At 37.7% G+C, this 20,730-nt stretch overlaps 1 protein-coding gene across 2 annotated transcripts in view; it reads left to right on the plus strand.

The window, feature by feature from the left end:
• ANO4 (anoctamin 4) overlaps positions 1-20,730 on the plus strand; it is a 383,617-nt gene that overhangs the window by 339,886 nt on the left and 23,001 nt on the right. For both annotated transcript variants that reach the window (XM_050750195.1, XM_050750196.1), the window contains 6 exons: positions 797-961; positions 7,774-7,810; positions 10,054-10,165; positions 11,160-11,217; positions 11,357-11,454; positions 13,409-13,551. In XM_050750195.1, coding sequence (XP_050606152.1) covers positions 797-961; positions 7,774-7,810; positions 10,054-10,165; positions 11,160-11,217; positions 11,357-11,454; positions 13,409-13,551 — 613 coding nt within the window. The remainder of the gene's footprint in view (positions 1-796; positions 962-7,773; positions 7,811-10,053; positions 10,166-11,159; positions 11,218-11,356; positions 11,455-13,408; positions 13,552-20,730) is intronic.

The following is a 20,730-nucleotide window of genomic DNA, read 5'->3' on the forward strand; positions in this document are numbered from 1 at the left end:
GTTGTAGAAACCATGTGAGCAAAACAAACTCCTTCCCTGTCCTCATGGAGCTTACTTTCTAGAAGGGAAGACTAAGAATAGTCAAACTGATTGTTAGAAATTGTAAGTAGTGTCCTGAAAAAAGATGTACCCATATGGTATGGGTACCATATGACAACACTAACAACAAATAGTCTGGGAGTCATGAAGAGCTTTTATTATGAAGAGGTGTTTGAGCTGAGAAGTGAGGAAGGATGAGTAGGTGTTAACTAGGCCGTGTGTGTGTGTGTGTGTGTGTGTGTGTGTGTTCGGCAAGAGATTGGGATAGTCTTGACGATTAAGGGTGCTTAACCCGTTTGATGTAATGAGAGAAGCTGTGGGGACCCCAGAGGAAGGAAGAATGGTGGCCAAAGGGGCTAGAGAGGGTCTTGCAGGCTGCATAAAGGTTTTGCTTTTATCCTAGAATAATAGGAAACCAATAAACAATTTTAAACCAAAAAGTGACATGATAGGATTTCCATATGAATGTTTGTCCATCTGCTCAGTGTATATTCTGCCTTAAAAAGTGTTACCCCATAGCTTACACAGATTCTCAACTTTCAAGCAATGCAGTTCTTTTATTTTAATAAGAAAGAAAATAGAAAAATACAAGAGAAAGTACTAACCACAATGAAAAGTGTACATTTGATTGTGGTCTCTTGAGCAGTACTGCCATGGCGTTACTTCCTTTTCCTATCAGAGGATGTTCCAAGAATGTGAATCCTCTTCCTGTAACATTCCACCAAGGGGTTCACTGGGTGTCTTGTCTTACTGCCAGATCTGCGTGGTGATTGCTGCTGTGTTCGGGATCGTCATTTACCGGGTGGTGACTGTCAGCACTTTCGCTGCCTTTAAGTGGGCGTTAATCAGGAATAACTCTCAGGTTGCAACCACAGGGACTGCTGTGTGCATCAACTTTTGTATCATTATGTTGCTGAACGTGGTAAGTGAGCTGCAGTGGCTAACCAAATGGATCAAAATGTGTGGGCTGCAAGTGGTAGTTTTTTTCTGTTGCTAAAGGGGATCTGGCCTCAGAGAGGTGGGCCATTCATAGCACTGATGTCCTGGCAGCAAAGTGCCTGGCATGAAGATGCACTTGGGTCTGGGTGCTTAAACGTCTTGATTCAAATCTAGACTCCAGGATTTTCTGCAGTATAAGATTGGGCAAAGCACATAACCTCTCTGAACATTAGTTCCCTTATTTATCCAATAAGATAATATTGTATACTCCTTAAGTAAATTTAGACAAAGAATTTAGAACACTCAGAACCTGTGACACAGCTTTGCAATGTTGGTTCCCGTTTCTTTTTGATTATCAGTGATAGGAAGATACACAGTATCCAAAGCATTCCTGGCTAGGTACAGGGGCTCATGCATATAATACCAGCATTTTGGGAGGCTGAGGTCACAGGATCGTTTGAGCCCAGGAGTTCAAGACCAGCCTGGGTAACATAGTGGGACCTTGTCTCTACAAAAAAAAAAAAAAAAAAAAAAAAATTAATTAGCTGGTCATGGTGGTGCGCCCCTGTAGTCCCAGCTGCTTTGTGGGACTGAGGTGGGAAGATCACTTGGTTCAGGAAAGTGAAGGCTTCAGTGAGCAGTGACAGGGCCACTGCACTCAGCCTGGGTGACACAGGGAGAACCTGTCTCAAAAAAACACAAAAACAAACAAAAACCAAAGCATTCCTTGATATAACCCTGCAAGGAAACCCTCAAGCTGGTACATATTGCTTTTGTGGATTTCCAGGCTTTTTCAGATAGCATATTTCAGCCCAGATTTCTTTCCTGAATCCCCAAACTCACATGTTAAACTGCCTACTTGACCATCTCGACCTAACACTTGCAAACCCAACTCCCAATCTTCCCTCCAGAATCAGCTCCTCCCACAGCCTTCCTAATTGTACTTGCTCAGATTAAAAGTCTTGGCATTCTCCCGGACTCCTCTATTTCTCTGGCTGTCCAAATGTATCAAAAATTTGATCCCTTTCTGCACATCCCAAAGTCCCACCCTGGTCCAAGTCTGCAGTGTCTCTTACCAAGATTATTGCAGCAGATTCCTAACTGGTCTCCCAGCTTCCACATTGCTCCCTTCAATCTAGGCTCAACATGGAAGCCAGAGAGAGCTTCTTACATGTAAGTCAGTTCACATGGCTCCTGTGTTCACAAGGTGTAATGGCTTTCCTCTCTCTCACAGTAAAAGCCTGCAAAGACACATCTACACAGTGGCCTCACAGGCTTTCGCTCATCTGGCCTGTGTAACATCTCTGACCTCATCTTTTCCCTTACTCACCCTGATTCACCTCCTCCAGCCGCACAGGTCCTTTTGATGCTCTCACCCCAGGACTTTTTTATTTGCTGTTCTCTCTGCCTGGAGCCTTTTCCTCCCACAGGGTCTGCATCGCTTAGTCCCTCACCTCCTTCCAGTCTTTGTTCAAATGTCACTTCTCTAGTAAATGCTTCCCTGGTCACTCTGTTTTAAATTGCAGCCCACTCCTGCTATCTGACAATTTCCCATCTGCTTGCCTGCGTTTTCTCTATAGTGTTTATCACCATCTAATATGCTATATATTTTACCTATTTATTTTGTTTATTATCTGCCATTTCTTTTGGAATGTAGGCCCATAAGGGCAGAACCTTTTCTTTATTTTTGTTTGTTTGTTTGTTTTTCACTGTTGTTATTCCCTAGGGTCTGGAACAGGGCCTGGCACATAGTAGATGCTCTGTAAATTGTTGTTGCTATTTTTTGTAGAACAAAAGTAGTGTCTGACATGGTCAGCCGCTGAGGTCAACCTATACATAAAAATATGGCCAGGCACTGTGGCTCATGCCTGTAATCCCAGCACCACATCTCTACCAAAAAGTTTTTTTTTTAATTAGCCAGGTGGCACATCTGTAGTCTCAGCTACTTGGGAGGCTGAGATGGGAGGATCACTTGAGCCTAGGAGTTCACGACTGCAGTGAGTCATGATTGCACCACTGAACCCTAGCCTGGGTAACAGAGCAAGGACCTGTGAAAAATAAAAAAATTTTAAAAGCTGACCTTAAAAGTTTGTAGTGTAAATAAGTCAAACATTGTACATAGAGTGCCAAGGACAGTTGTTAGGCATGGAGTAGATGTTCAATTAATTATAGTTCCCCTATCCTTATTTATACTGCATCTTAAATCTGGGCCATAAAGCTGAAATGCTTACATCATTGGAAAAAGATTTTCCAAAGGCCAACTAATTTAATACTGTTATCCATACAGGTTTATCTATTTAGCTTGTCATTTCTAGTTCTTTAAACAATCCTGAGTTCCATAACCAATTAAACTTGAGTGATTCCTAAGAGAATTCAACCTACCCAATAACAAAGAATTAAATTTATGATTCCTTGGTTAACTAGTAATCAATGAGCTAATTAAATGCAGGTAGTTCATTATTAGTATTAAAATACATAAAACATCTTTATTGACCGGGCGCAGTGGCTCACGCCTATAATCCCAGCACTTTGGGAGGCCGAGGCGGGTGGATCACGAGGTCAGGAGATCAAGACCATCCTGGCTACCACCGTGAAACCCCGTCTCTACTAAAAATACAAAAAATTAGCGGGTGTGGTGGCAGGCGCTTGTAGTCCCAGCACTTCGGGAGGCGGAGGCAGGAGAATGGCATGAACCCGGGAGGCGGAGCTTGCAGTGAGCGGAGATCATGCCACTGCACTCCAGCCTGGGTGACAGAGTGACTCCATCTCAAAAAAAAAAATATATATATATATACATATATACACACACACATATATATACATACACACACATATATATATACACACACACATACACACGTGTATTTATATATATATAAAAAATAAAATAAATTTTTATTATTTTAGGAAAAAGTTTCAAGACTCAGAAGTAATAAAAAAAGGGCAATTACTGGTCATTTTGACATGATGTTTGTGTGACAGCTTAGCAAGTGGAGATTGAAAGTATATGGTTAGCACTCCCTGTACCTCTCCCTTTCGACCCCCCACCAGGACGTGGTCTCAGTATTAATTGTGGAATACATATTGTAGGTGGAGAAGGATTCCCAGTGAAATTAAGCAAACAGCCATAGGTGAGATGTTCTGCATCCGGTTAGGCTGCAGTGAATTAATGCCTACTGTATTCTTATCATCTCTTTCCTCCAATGTCTTAAAATTTAATTTATACATCTTCTTAAGAAATAAATGCGTATGTACAGGAAGCGAATCTGTAAATATACACTTGCCCATATGTTTCGAGCAGGTGCCAGTGTTGTCAGAGTAAAACACTTCATTTAACTAGAAATCATTGATCCAGCAATCTCTACTTCAAGACACAGCCAAGATAAGAGGAAGTAAACAAATTCAAAATGAAGACGGGAGCATAGGGAGTGGCCAAATTACGTAGCTACTGGTGTTACAAAGCACCTGCTATATGCTGGGAGCTAGGCTGCGAGACATTTTACATCTTTTCTCTCCCAGAGTGTTTCAGACTAGCCAACATGGATGAGGTAGAGTTCACACTCTAAAGCTAACACATATTATTCTTAGGGACCCTTGCGATTTTTCGTTTATTTTAGATACAACATGAACATCTTTGGTACTCTGATTTTCAGCCAACGTCAAACTAGAATAACATAAAGTTGCTAACACAAGAATGCTGATGAGAACAGGGAATGACAAGCCATAGCAAAGAGAAGGAAAGAAAAGAAAAAGTGTACATAAGAACTCTTAAAGCAGCATCAGCCAGGACCTCTCTGTGCAGGGGCCGGTTACCTTTCCCTCCTCAGCTATCTCTGATGACATCTCATCCCCGCACACACACTTACCCTCCTGTCCTATGCCCTGAAGTTTCGCGGGTTCCATTATGAGGGCAACCAAATGTGTAATATAGTTTGAATGATTTCATCAGAATATCTTAAAAAAATTTTTAAGTCCTTTCTATGAGCATAATGGATGACAGATTAATGGTTGTAAAATATCTTTGACCAGTTCAGAAGTAAACTCTCCAGTGGCTTCTGAAATTACTCAATGCAAGATATTATCATGATCCAATATAGACTTTTTACAGCTGTCTATTGTTTTCAGCTACTTAAAATATAGACCATGCTTTTCTTCCAAAGATAATCATTATTTAGACATTAATTATTAATACTTTTTATTAACTAAATATAAAAACCTTGAGAGCTAAAGACTCTGATTTGTAAATAATATAATTATTATAAATCACACATCCCATTTCTGACTTTTTGCTAGATTCATCCAGCGCTAACTAAAAAATCAGATCTTTATCAGATGCCAAGTTTCTAATGGATTTGATGATATGTGTTTACTTTTATACAGTATGTACTTTAAAAATAAAATTTATATTATTTTACAAAAGTCATCTAAGTCCTAATGAAATATTATGCCTCTTAATGGCTGGTTAAGGGGCACTTAGTAGTTTACATTTTATTCCATGTCTTGAAAAATAAATATTTCAAAGATAGAGTGAATAGAAGTGAATAGGATGGAATTTCTTGTTTTGATCATATTACCTCAATTCTGTTCTGCTTCACTCATGACCAAAAAACATCCCAATATGGTGGTTGCAAGCCAAATAGGCCAACAAAGGCTATATCCCAGGAATAGACTAAAAAGTTATTATCATCCTTTTTATCCAACCATGCCAATATGAATCAGATATTTAATTATACTGTAAACAGTGAAAAACACACCTCATCTTCCAAAAAAAAGTAAACCAGAAAATATAGCTTGCATCAGAGCAAGTCCACATATATTGATCAGACTGATAAGATAAAAGTAAAAGTACACATAGCTTCCCTTTGGACAGATCTATAAGATCAGAAAGCTTTCTGCCGGTTACAGATATTCACAATCAGAATTTGCAGCATCTAGTTTAGAAACCTAGATTTTCTGCTGCTCTTAGCAGAACAAACTTCCCGTGGTTTATCTCTCAACCATCTAATGAGACATCAGACATTTTTCCAGAAACCACTTATGTGGAGCTCTCTGAGCGGCCTTGAGTCCCTCTGTGTGTGTACCCTTCCCTCCTGTGTCCTGTCCAAAGTCTCACAGTCCATATCCATATATATATATATATATCTCTCCTTCAACATATATATGTAGTAGTCACAGATGCCATGGATCCCTACTGTGTCCCTGCATGCTTTACCTTCTTTTTCACAAGGTTAATATTACTCATATGTTGACTCTTCTGTTGTTCCTTTTTTAAAAATTCCAATGTTTTCAGTGTTCACACCCATGTAACAAAGGCATATCCTCAGCTCCAAGGGCCTTTTAGACATGTGTGCAAAGTGAGGTACTGTGACAAATAGACATCATCGTGAAAGATACAAAAGATAAACCAGTTAATCAAGAACTGTGTTTTTGAGAAAGGTTGTCTCATCAGTCAAATTAACTTTCCCTGATAATTACATAATCAAATAATTGGAATGTTACAGTGCCTTCGTAATACATTGTAATATTAAAATATATTTGATTAGAACATCTGTTCTTATCTGTTGTTTATGAGGATATTATTTTTATGATTAAATGGGTATGACTAACCTATGCCACAAGGTTTCTTATGGAAAATGACACCAATCTCCATTACCGTTGGACTCCAAGAGTCTGAGATTTCTAGACACAAGATTTGGTCCTATGGCCATCTTAATATATACTAATATAGCAAACCATAGTTGTTGCTGAAAGTTTGGAGGCATACGTACAGATTATGTTGTTTATTTCTGTAATTAGCAGAAATCTCAGATAAGAGAATTCAAAAATTAAGCAGGACAGGAAGGTCAGTGAATTCAGTACCCTTCCTGCCCACATATAAAGAAAAGGATGGTCTGAAGAAGAGATAAGGAACTTGCCCAAGTCCTGTAGCTTGCTGGATGGTCAAGCTGTCATTCCAGCCTGGGCAATTTTAACCAGTGTGTTTGCACTACTTTATATGTGTTCTTAATCTTCATATCGTTCCAGTCTATTAAACTACTTTTCCTTTTCATTTTCACTTATTGTCTTTTGTTTTAGAAACAGCACTTGATCTTTCAATTATACCCACTCTGGGTAATCTCCTAGAGCTGGATTTACCCTAGACTATACTCTCTGCTCCTCAGTGCACACACGCACACACAAACACACATACACACATGCATACACATACCCCACCCTCAGAACCATCTATTGACCAGATGGCTGGGTGAGTTAAGGATGCGTGAGTTAAGGAGGCATCTGGTCCACCAGTGGAAACGTGGAGTACCATAAGCTCTGGGAATTTCCAGTAATGTTTAATCACTTCAGTGTTTTTGAATGCTGTAACCTAGAGTTTACAGCAGTCCATAAAGAATAGGATTGCAGAATCTTACTGTCAGAAGTGGGCTTAGAGATTTTACATTCAAGTTGCAGAAGCTCAGCAATATTATGACTGCCCAGCATTGCCTAGAAAGCTGGTAATGAATAGCAGCTAGCCTTGTTGCCATAAAATTATTTGCCCCAAAATAAGAAGTGAGATTTTATAAATAGTTAGATAGGACCTTGTACATTTCTTTCTTGCCCTGAAAATTACAGCAATCTCCATTACCAGTGGACTCCAAGAGTCTGAGATTTCTATACACAATGTTTTCATTGGTTGAGCAATGGATGCTTAATGAAATTATTTTGACTTGTGATTTGATTACCTATTTCCTTTGTGATTATAGATTTTATAACAAGTGCAGTTCATTTATTAAATGCATGAAATTTATTTTGCAGCTCTATGAAAAAGTTGCCCTGCTTCTGACAAATTTAGGTGAGTGGAATCTTTTTTATTTCACAGTACTGTACTGTGGTCTGGAAAGTATGTTTCAAAGATTCCTTTCGCTAATGCTGCTGGAAAGAAATATTCCCTTTATTTTCAAATTCATACAACACTTTTTTGTTTGCCTTCAACAGAATAATTTAAATATATCTAGTAATTTTTCTACATAAAGCTTTAAAATCTATCACAAACATTATCTGTCATGAGCTAATGTAATTGAAGGTAGATTTTCTCTTTGTGCACAAAAAATAGCATTACAAAAGTGCATTTGTATAAAGTATCCAATATAATTTAGGAAAGTGTTCATTTGCTATTGCCTATATTTTGTGTTTAATTAAAAATGTATCAAGTTTTTATGGTATATAAACTCACAGCAAAATTAGTTTCTTTGAAGACTGGAAGGCCAGGCATGGTGGCTCATGTCTGTAATCCCAGCACTTTGGGAAGCCTTGGCAGGAGGATTCCTTGAGTCCAGGAGTTCAAGACCAGCCTGGATAAAATAACAAGACCCATCTCTACAAAAAAATTTAAAAATTAGCCAGGCATGGTGGCATGTACCTGTAGTCCCAGCTACTCCTGAGACTGAGGCAGGAGGATTGCCTGAGCCCAGGAGGTCAAGGCTGCAGTGAGTCATGATCATGCCACTGCACTCCAGAACAATCTGGTAGCCAGTAATAACTTGTACATTTATCTCATCTTCAAAATAAAGGAATTGTCCCAATTTTATTAACAAGGTATTGGTCATTGTGCTCTATGCAGTTTGAGAAAATTACATGCTCCCATCCGTAACTTGCTTTAATGCATTCCATAAGAAGCTTGTCCAGAGGAGAAAAAACTCACAAAAGTGTTCCTATTTTTAATCATCATTATGATAATAGATAGCATTTATTGAAACTTTCTATGTGCTGGATACAGAGCTAGGCACTTTACCTTATCTCTTTTAATGTCATTGAAATCTTCCATCACCACCAGTTCTTGCCCAAAAAGACAGAAAGAGGTTTATGTCCATGGAAGAGATAACTGCCCATTGGTAGACAATGTACCCTGTGGTAGCTTGATCCAGGCTAGCAAAAATGCCAGTGGAGTTACAGTCCTGGTCCATCCATGGTGGGGACACCTGGGAACCTAGCCGGCGACCAGGAGACCTTTCCATGTAACCAGGAGTTCAGTAGCAGAAGTAAAACCCTTTAAGAAAACCCTTTAAGAATCCCGTGTCTTTCTGGGTCTCAGCAACAGTATGGCCGTTCCTGAAACTGACATTTTAAGCCATTTTCAATCAGATTCTCTTTCATTCTCCCTTCCCTTCTCAGATATGCTCCCAGAAAGCATTTTGAGTTCTAATTTATGGAAAATGAATTGATGAAGTGAAGTATTAAATGAGAAATTAGAAGCTCAGGGAATGTGGAAGCAGACAAAGTGCTATTGTATTAAATACCTTTTCTTAGACATTGCTTGCTCCTAGAATGTAGCTCCTATGAAAGGATAAGTGCGTTTGACGTGATATTTCTAGCTGGAGGTTTGGTCTTGAGGGCAAATGGATCCATGTTTTGATTCACACCATTATGTCCAGATAGCATTTGCTTTATGGATGTTAAAATATGTGGAGATGAGAATTGGCCCCTGACTGAGGTCAGGAAATTATAAGACACAGATGGTGATATGCAGTAAAAGCTCTAAAGATGATGCCACCTCCTTGATATTTGTCCATGAGAATGGAAAATGGGGGATAAGGGTAAAGGCAAAGGAGTCAAATGCTCTTAGCGTTCTATGATATGGATTTGACTCCCTCTTAAGCGGTAGGTTGGTATAATATGAGAACTAGAAGTTGAGACCAAGGAACTCCTTGGAGCTAGGAGGAACTAAGCCTGCATAGACTAACTGGAAAAGAAAAGGCTGCTGCAGAGAGCCAGGACTGGGAATGAGGCCTCGACAGCCTGGCTGTCTCTGCTGCTGGCTCTCCGGGTATCCTGTAAGAGTGGAACAGTCTAGGTATTCAGTCCTCTCAGATTCTTCCATAGCCACTTCCCATGAGACCCTTGTTGGGTCTGGTCTGTGAGCTTGAGGATCCTATGGATGCTCTGTTCCATCACATGCTGTCTGTGGGTAAACTGGAGTCTCCTGCAGCCTCCTCAGGACTCCTGTGTCCCCACCCTGTGTGTGTGGGGAGGGGAAGAGAGGGAGTTGAGAGGGGATGAGATTCGGCCTTTCAAACTCTGCTCACCTTTTGTCCACAGAACAGCCTCGCACAGAGTCTGAGTGGGAGAACAGCTTCACCCTGAAAATGTTTCTTTTTCAGTTCGTCAATCTGAACAGCTCCACATTTTACATCGCATTCTTCCTCGGAAGGTAAGAACCTGACCCCTGCACACCTCCCCAAGCTGAGGACAGAACACTTAGAGGTCACTGACCCATGGGGACAGAGAAGCCCTCCCTTAGGGTGATTTATACAAAGTGTCAAAAGGGAAGAGCATCCTCCTCCTTTCCCTTCCCAAATGTCAAAACCACCCAGCATCCCAGGGAAATCATCTCCACTCAAAACTGCCTGTGCACATTTTGTTGCTAAGCTAAGCAGAGGAAAATAGTTTGCGCGTGTGAATGATGCATCGAAAACTTCTGGCCTCTGTCTGCACCTGAATCAGGGCCCTGGCTTTCACACCTATGACAGCAGGTGGCAAAACGGGGAGGGGGCTGCAGCATGTTCTGGATTCCTGACTTCCCTGAAGAGAGAAGGACATCCTGACAGGAAAGGGGGCAGAAACGGGATGCCAGGGTAACTTTTAAATCCAGCAGTCATGAGGATTTGGGAAAGATTCCCTGTGTAGTGGTAATGTCGCGTGAATTCCCTGACATCTGGAGGCGTTTCAGAGGAGATGGGAACCCAGAAAGGGCCAGGTATAGCATTCTGGTGAGATCAACACAGCAGTCTCTCCGTCATTTCTAGCTATTCCAGCAGCACAAAACTCCAGGAAAATAGTTCAATAACTTTTTTAACAGCATGACTATTACTCAGAAAGATCAAACGTGTTTAAATCCAGGAGTAAAACTTCTGCTTACACAGGCCAGAGCAATTGATATGCAGCAGAAAATGTTAAAAGTCCACAGCAAGCAGCAAGAACTGGCTTCCGCATTAGGCAGCCTGACAGAAAGGCCAGAAGAGAAATGTCCCCTGGAGAATTCCAGAAGCTATGGTTGTGACAGATCTGGAGGGTTTCCTAATTCCCCCAGACCTACTACTTATTGTAGCAGCACTCACATTGGAGACTGTGCTAAACTAAATGTACTATTCACTGAAAGCTTGGACCTAGAGCACTAATGGCTTGTTTTTCTTTGTGTGTTGAAGATTTACAGGACACCCAGGTGCCTACTTGAGGCTGATAAACAGGTGGAGACTAGAAGAGGTCTGTATTCTCCCATCATTCCTTGTTTCCAACAGACTTGCATTAAACAGCCTTAGGGCAACTTTGTATAGATTAGAAACCAGACACCCTTTCTTCCTCTCCATTGATTCTGGAATTTCTGTGTTTGCTTATCTTGCAGTGCCACCCTAGTGGATGCCTTATTGATCTGTGTATGCAAATGGGTATTATAATGGTGCTAAAGCAGACCTGGAATAATTTCATGGAACTTGGCTACCCGTAAGTACCTTAGTATCAATAATTGAGAGGCAGCATTGCTCATTATTGGCTTTTCTAGGTGTGGCAAGTAAGATAAGCAATGCAGACTCAGCAATTAAGCCAGTGTGTGCACCTGGAACTAAGTGCTCACATTTAGACATCCAAAGGCAGCCATGAAAATCATAAACATTGGCTCTTCTGGGAGATTTAGCACAATTCACGTGAACAAATGTGCATATTCTTTAAGGAGCCTCTGTAGGCCCCTAAATATTGGATACTTGCTTGTGAGCCACTTTAAATGATACCTCTGACCTTTCGGGCTCCAGCATTGCAAGTCCTCAGCTATGTATGACACATTAACTACATCTCCACTCTCCCATCCCCATGGTAAACCTGGTGATAACATGTTGACAACAATGAGCAAAAACTTGCATCAACCTTGTACGGATAACCTTGAATTCTGCTGTGTTTGCTCAGTTCTGGTCAGTTAAGTTTTAATGGGGACATAAATCAACAATGCTTCTATTTCTGCTTTAATTCCACACCTATTGGTTTCCATGTCAGCTCAATGTCTCTGTAGAGACAAAGAAAACTCAAGGTTTCAGGGAGGACTACTCAGCCAGAACAATTAGCGGGAACTTGGTTCATTTCAGAAAGTCTTTTCTTAGCTCTCTGTCAGAACCAAAGCCAGTAATTTTCTGTTCTTAGATTTATTTTTAGAAATCTTGTTCCAGGCCGGGCGCGGTGGCTCACGCCTGTAATTCCAGCACTTTGGGAGGCCAAGGTGGGTGGATCATGAGGTCAGGAGATCAAGACCATCATGACTAACACAGTGAAATCCCACCTGTACTAAAAATACAAAAAATTAGCCGGGCGTGGTGGCAGGCGCCTGTAGTCCCAGCTACTCGGGAGGCTGAGGCAGGAGAATGGTGCGAAACCAGGAGGCGGAGCTTGCAGTGAGCTGAGATCGCGCCACTGCACTCCAGCCTGGGGAACAGGGCGAGACTCTGTCTCAAAAAAAAAAAAAAAAAAAAAAAAAGAAATCTTGTTCCAAGTATTTGATGTTTTCTATAAAACTTTTTAAAAATAAAACATAAAACAAAAATTATCAGCATTGTGTTCTACATTAAGATATAAACCACAATTAAAATGTCATAGACATCAAGATAATTATATTTTATCTTCTAGTAATAAGGACATAGAGCAAAATTGTAAAGTAGGCAGTTTGTCTTTTATATTCATCCCTTTATTTGCTTCATTTCCCATGTGTTTTGTTTTTTGGCACTTCTACTCCTGGATATCCTTCAACTTTTTCCTTGTACTGCACAGAACACAGACCTGCCTCCACCCTCTCATTTCCTCAATGCTTTCTCATATTACAAAATGCACTCCTGATCACTGCTGACGGTTCCTGTGCTAGCCTTACCAATGCCAGGTGCATGTTACTGGGAGTCAGAGCCCCTGTGGAGAGCTCAAGCCAAAAGCAAGCAAGTCCAGTTGCAGAACTGCAGGTGTCTGTGCACCAGGAGAGGAAGCATTTTGTGGGTTTGCAGATCTTTAGGCCCCTGACGTCAGAGTATGCAGCTCAGCACCCATGTGGCAAGACTGCTCAAGGGTCCTAAATTAAGCCACTTAAGCCAGATATTCCTCAAGATGTCTTGGTATTGCCTTTGTACTGGGATATCCATTTATAGATATTCTCAGTCCTCTATTCAACCCTCATAGGCAATGCCCAACATGAGACAGTTTCATGAATGATTAAAATAAGTTCATCAGTCATTCTGTTTACTTGCTAATAGAAATACTTGAAGTATAGACTCCATTGTTATTTTCTTACCAACCTGAGGCTTTATTTCTTTGATAGCCTGTCCTGAATTTTTTCAAACTATGTTTCTATATTCAAACTCTCCTCTTTCTCATTACCTAAGTCATATGATCAGTTACATTTTTGTAAGAAATTGATCTTTTTGCCCAGGTTAATTCAGAATTGGTGGACTAGAAGAAAAGTACGACAAGAACATGGACCTGAAAGGAAAATAAGTTTCCCACAATGGGAAAAGGACTATAACCTTCAGCCGATGAATGCCTACGGACTCTTCGATGAATACTTAGAAATGAGTATGAAAATATTCTACTTTATTTTATTAATTATAAATTTTAAATCTCCAGATATATTCAACTAAACGTATACTCATTATCATCAAGGTCCTCAGTGCATAGGGATTCCTAAGCCAAACAGAGAGGAAGGCATGTCCTGCTTAAACTATGCTGCACTTATATTTACAGAATCAGATTTCTCTAGAATCAAAGCAAAGCAATTTCTCTTAGCATGTATCTAAGACCTTGGGCTTTGGAAGTAAATTATCTGGGTTCAAATCCTAGCCCTATCATTTATTAACTGTGAAACCTTGGGCAATTACTTAATCTGTCTTTGTCTCAGTTTTCTCATCTTTAAAGTGGGAATAATAATAAAAGGAACCATTTCATAGAGTCTTTGTGTGGATTAAATGAGTTAATGCATGAACATGACTTAGAGCAATGCCTAGCTCAGTGTATACATAGCACATGTTACTTATATCACTATTATTCTCTTATTGTTTTTGTCTTCTAGAGGGAAAGACAAATAAAATATCTTAGATAAATTAAGTATATATATTTTCTTTCATTATTAAATGGAATATGTATATATTTATTTTCATTTTAAGCTCTAACATAGGAGCGGAAATGAGGGAAGGGCTGGGCAAGATCCATTGCCTCTAAAGGAAGCAGTTTTTTCTGGGCAAATTTGAAATTTAAAGTATTAGTAGAATTGACGCTTAATGTTTCTTAAATTGCGTATGTTCTAAGTATCTGCTTATGTCTTTAGAGTTTCAATTATAGAATGGCAGAATGATATAACCTGGGGAAGAAATCAATTTGGACATTAAAAATAAAACTTAATAAAGAGAATTCATTAAGAGAACTAACCATTTTGAGATCCCTTAATGGATTCTTCTCCCATAAAGAAGACAATGAACAATAATGTTGGTATATTGAGTGCTTAAAAAGAAAGTTTTATGCGGCTAGAATTTGGTAGTGCTCCAAATACTGAAATATCTTTGCAGCACAGAACAAATCTCAGAGTTATCACAAGCAGACTGATGAGTTCTAACTACTCAAGTCTGTTCTTTTGTTTTTGCTATTTCCTTAATGACTTCCTGACTTTGTTATATACTTTAAAATGTATTCACTGAAGTATAATAGTGAAAAGGTATACGTAAGTGTAGAGATCAATTAATTTTTGCAAATTTTCACACAAATGTAACCAAATCTATGTAGCTGAGAGGTTGGCAAACTATTGCCTGCAGGTCAGATTCAGTCCACTGCCTGTTTTTGTAAATAAAGTTTTATTGGAACACAGCAACTCCCATTTATTTACATATTAATTTGTGGCTGCTTTGGCACTGCAATAGTAGAGTTGGGTAGCTGTGTCAGAAAGTGCCTGGTCTGCAAAGCCTGAAATATTTACCTTCTGGTTCTTTATTTCTGGGAAATGTTGCTATCCAGTGAGCTAGATCAAGAAATAGATTATTATCAATATCAAAGAAGACTTCTTTGTCCCCTCTTCCATTTATAAAACCCTCTCTAACCACTTTCCTGACTTCTAATACCATACATTAACTTTACCTTTGTTATTCTCCATTTAAATGGAATTGTAGAGTACATACTCTTTTGTAGTTGGCTTGTTTCATTCAATATTATCTTTCTAACATTCTCCCATGTTGCTACAGGTAGTAGAACTTCATTTTATTGCTGCATAGTATTCCTAGAATGTAGACCAGGAGCCAAATTATGAAACAGGCAGTTTGTCTTTGACACCCACCCTATCTTTCCTTAGTCATGTGCGGTTTTTTATTTGTTTTGTTTTGTTTTGTTGTTTTGCATTTCCACTCCCAGATGAGCCCCAACTTTGTCCCCTGCTGCTCTGACACAGCACACAGACCCCCATACCACCATCAATCCCTCAACCCTCCACATATGATGAAATGTACTCTTGAGCACTCTAAAAAATAATGTGCTAGGTAACTGCATTTTGACAAAAGCAAAGCCTCTGCCAAGCTTGAGTCAGGAAAAGACAAATGCAAATTTACTTCTAGAAGTGAAGACATCAGTGTGCCAATAGATGAGCTATTTTGTGAGTTTACAGATCTTCTAGGCTCCTGAATAATAATATACTATTATTGGCTGGGCGTGGTGGCTCATGCCTGTAATCCTAACACTTTGGGAGGTCAAGGCAGGTGGATCACCTGAGGTCACAAGTTCAAGATCAGCCTGGCCAATGTGGCGAAACCCCGTTTGTATTGAAAAATACAAAAATTAGCTGGGCGCGGTGGCAGGTGTATGTAATCCCAGCTACTTGGGAGACTGAGGCAGGAGAATTGCCTGAACCTGGGAGGCAGAGGTTGCAGTGAGCCAAGATTGCACCATTGCACTCCAGCCTGGGAAACAGAGCAACACTCCATCTCAAAAACAAAAACAAACAAACAAAAAAGTACTATTACTTATCCATCCATTCTACTGCTGATAGACACTTGTGTTGTTTCCAGATTTAGGCTCTTATAAATAATACCTTTATGAACATTTTTGTACATGTGTTTTGATTAACATGCATAGATGTTTTTATTAAGAATTTACATAAGAGTGGAGTTGGGAGGCCATAGATATGCATTTGTTTGTCTTTAATAAACACTTGAAAACAGTCTTCAAAACCAGGCTGTGCCAGTTTATACTCTGGCTAACAGTAGAACAGCTCCAGTTATTCCATAAACTTACTAAAACTTGTGTTCATATTTTAGCCATTTGGGTTGGTATGCAGCAGTATCTCATCATGATTTTAACTTGAAATTTTATAATAACTAATAATGCTGAGCAGCTTTTCATATGCTTATAGTCATTTGGATAAACTCTTGTGAATTTATATTCAAGCATGTGTTTTTTTGTGGGTATCTATGTCTTTTCCTTAGTGATTTGTTATTTATATATTCTGGATATCAATCATTTGTCAGATGTATATGTTGCAAATTAAATACCATTTCTCAGTTATTGGTTGACTTCTCATTTTCTTATTGGTGTCTTTAAGTGAAAAGAAATTTCAGTTTTGTTCTTCTTCAAAATTTTTGCCATATAAGTTTTAGAATCAGATTTCTAATTTCTATAAAAATCTTACTGAAATATTAGTTGGGATTAAATTGAACTCCTACATCAATTTGAAGACATTTGATGTTTTCTCAATCCATGAAAATGGTATATCTTTGCATTTATTTATGTCTTTTTATATTTTTATCAGCAATACTTTTTGTAGATTTTAGTATATACTTTTTGTAAAACTTAGATTGATTTCTAGGCACCTTAGGAATCTTTGCAACTGCAAATGATGTTTTTATTGTTTTATTTTCTAATGTTTTGTTACTAATATTAAATATATAGAAATACTGTTGTTTTGTATGTTTGCTTATGCAAACTTGCTAGCATCTAGTATCAATTATAGTTGCTTATATATTTTTTGAGATTTTCTACCTATATATACATAATTGTATCATCCACAAATAATGATAACTTTACATTTTCCTTTTTAGTCATTATGTATATATTTTTTTGTTCTTGCCTAAATGCACTAAGACCTTTTATATAATGCTGGATAAAACTGGTGATACTGGACATCATTGTTTCCGACCTGAGGGTGAAAGTGTTCAATATGTTACCATTAAGTGTAGTGCTAGCTGTATTGTTTTGTACATACTTTTTATTGTTTTCTTAAAGAAGTTTTCATATATCCCTAGGTTGCTGAGAGTTATTATTATGACTACTATTATGTTATATCATGTCATTTTCCTGAGTCTATTGAAATGATTATGTGATTTTTAAAGAAATGTTACTAATGTAGTGGATTTCATTGATTCTTTTTTGTTGTTAAAAAGTCGTTAAATTAACCTAGCAAACTTGGGAAAAAATGCCCACTTGGGTCATGATGCATTTTTTTAATTACCAAGTTCAGTTTGCTGATATTTTGCTTCTAATATTTATATACAAATTCATGGAAGATGTTACAGTGTAGTTTTTCTTTCTTGTAATGTTTCATTCAGATTTGGGTATCATTTTTATGATAGCTCTTTAAAATGATTAGGTAATGTTTTTCTCCTAAACAGTTTACATAAGATTACTATTATTTCTTTCTTACATACTTGGAATAATTTACAATGAAGTAGCAGGACCTGAAATTTTCTTCATGAGAAGAACTTTAATTATAGATTTATTTTACTTAATAGATATAGGACTATTTCAGTTTTTATTTCTTCTAGCATCTGTTTTCATAAGTTGTGTATTAGTTGTGTATTTTTTCAAGAAATTTGTTCATTTCATCTAAGTTTTCAAACTTAGTAGCACAAAATTGTTTATATATCTCCTTATTAACTTTTTATATATCTAGGGCGTATAGTGATGCCCTTTCTTTTACTTATAACTTCATAGTTTGTGCTTTTCTCCCTTTTTTAAAACATTACCTTAGAGGTTTATTAATCTTTTCAAAAGAAAAACTAACTTTGGGCTTTGTTGATTTTTCTTTACTACACCTTTGCCTTCTGGTTCATTCATTTCTGCTCTTTATTTCCTTCCTTTACTTCCTTTGGGCTTAGTTTCACTTTTTTTCTCAGCATCTCAAGATGCTGATTTTCAGATTTTCTTTTTTTCTAATATAGGGATTCAAAGCTATAATGTTCTCTATAAATACTGCTTTGGCTGTATCCCACAAGTTTTCATATGTTGTATTTTATTAGCAAAACATTTTCCATTTCCCTTGTAATTTATTTTTGACTATACATTTTGAAGGACTGCATTAGTATCAAAACATCTAAAGAGTTTTGATATATTGCTCTGTCATTGATTCTAATTTAATTACACTGTTATCAGAGGATATTCTCTCTGTTATTTCAGTCTTTTGATATTGTGTGTATATATATAAAGATTTTATATATATATATATATATATATATATATATATAAAGATTTACCTTATGCTCCTTTATACCATCTGTGTTGATATATGTTTCAAGTATGTTCTGCAGTTGGTTGTTTGGTATAATGCTCTATATTTTTATGTCAATTCGGCAAGATTGATTAATTGTGTTTTTCAAATCTTCTAAGTCCTTGTTAAATATTGTGCCTCTTATCTACTAGTTACATACTTGAAATCCACAAGTATGATTGTGGATTTATCTTACTCTATTTTTAGTTCTGTCAACTTTTGCTTTATGTATTTTGAAACTGGGTTATTATGTACATACAAGTTGAATTATTCTGACTTACTGTTGAATTGATGTTTTTATCATGATGTAAAGTAATTATTTAATAATACAACACTTTGAGGATGTGATGGGCAAGAGGCTGAAGAGCTAACCTTAAAACCTTTCAAAGGGCAGGACTGAGCCTTTTACTGCCTCTCAGAGCTAAGGAGATAGGGACCCACCAGGTTCTCAATCACAGCAAAGGAACAAGAACAAATCAAAGGTGGACTAAGCTTTACAAAAACTCTATGCCAGCACTAGCCCAGCTTAATCTGTGACCAGCTTTAAGTGATTTTTCTTATCTGCCTAACATCACCAGGGGGAATTCTTTATGGTAGAAAAGAACATCACTAAGAGCGGAGTATCACAAATTTATTCCTAAAGAGCTAGATAGTAAATAATTTTGGCTTTTTGAGCCAATAGCACAATCAAGGCTATTATGTAGACTCTTTTACAGCAATTTAAAATATAGCCTTTTAAAATATAAAAACTATTCTTAGCTCACAGGTAGTTAAAAAAGAAAATCAGATGGTTGGTCAAATTTGGCCACAGGCCATAGTTTGCTGACCCTTGATCTAGAGCCTCTACATGTGTGGCATACAATAAAAAGATTACTAGGTATGCAAAAAGGTAAGAAAATGTGACTAATAAGAGGGAAAAGGAGACCCAAAGATGATTCAGAAATTGGGTTTAGCGCAGAGACTTTCAAATAGCTATGATTTATATATAAAAATAGAAGAAAATATTGACAAAAATGGTTGAAAAATTGAGACTTTTAAAAGAGAATTAAAATCTATAAAAATAATTCTAGAATTGCAAAATATAAATCTGGAATTAAGAACTCATTTGATATGTTTAATAGCAGATTGAGGTTGGGTACGGTGGCCCATGCCTGTAATCCCAACACTTTGGGAGGCCAAAGTTGGTGGATCACCTGAGGTCAGGAGTTCGAGACCAGCCTGACCAACATGGCGAAATCCTGTCTCTACTACAAATACAAAAATTAGTGTGGTGGTGTGTGCCTGTAATCCCAGCTGCTCTGGAGGCTGAGGCAGGGGAATCACTTGAACAGAGGAGGCAGAGGTTGCAGTGAGCTGAGATCATGCTATTGCACTCCAGCCTGGGCGACAAGAGCAAAACTCCACCTCAAATAAAAGAAAGAAAAAAATAGTAGATTGACTCAACATAAGACAGTAAATTAGTGAACTTGAAGACAAGTCAATAAAAAGAAAATCCAAACAAGCCCAGAGAAAAGAAAAGAAAAACAGAGCAGAAAACATAAGAAACATGCAAAACAGCCAAAAAGTCTGAAATATTTGTAATAGAAGTCCCAGAAAGGAATAAAGAAAGAGGAAAAGTGATATTTGAAGAGGTAATGTCTCAGAAGGGGTAAACTAAAAGGAGGTAAACTTATATATTAGAATATAAAACAGTTAAAAGTTTAACTAGATCTATATAGATCAAGATAATATCTCAAAATTATCATGTGATATGAACAGAGCAAAAAAATTGTAAATAATGATATCATTATGTAAAGTTTAGGCACAAAAATTATTTACGTGATATATGCACTATGTATAATTTATTGCTATATGGGCATTTATGTGTGTGTGTGTGTGTGTGTGTGTGTGTGTGTGTGTATATATAAATGAACTGGAAGGATGCATGCAAAACTCATGTCAGCAATTGTCTCTGTGAAGGGAGAGGAAACCACTCAAGAGCAAAAATAGAGGAGAATTCAGTTTTATCTATATAGTATTTATTTTATTTATAAAAAGATATTAAGCAGGTATGACAAAATGTTACCAAGAGTTAATACTAACATTTCAATGGGTATGTGGAAGTTTGTTATATCATTCTTTATGCTTTCCAATATTTAAAAGTTTTTTGCCAAGGAATTTTTTAAAATTAATCTACCTGTATTGTACAAGTCTCTTCCCTTGAAAAAAAAAAAAAAAAGCAGCCATTAATGGGCATT

Source organism: Macaca thibetana, chromosome 11 (genome assembly GCF_024542745.1).
Source record: "Macaca thibetana thibetana isolate TM-01 chromosome 11, ASM2454274v1, whole genome shotgun sequence".
NCBI lineage: Eukaryota > Metazoa > Chordata > Mammalia > Primates > Cercopithecidae > Macaca > Macaca thibetana.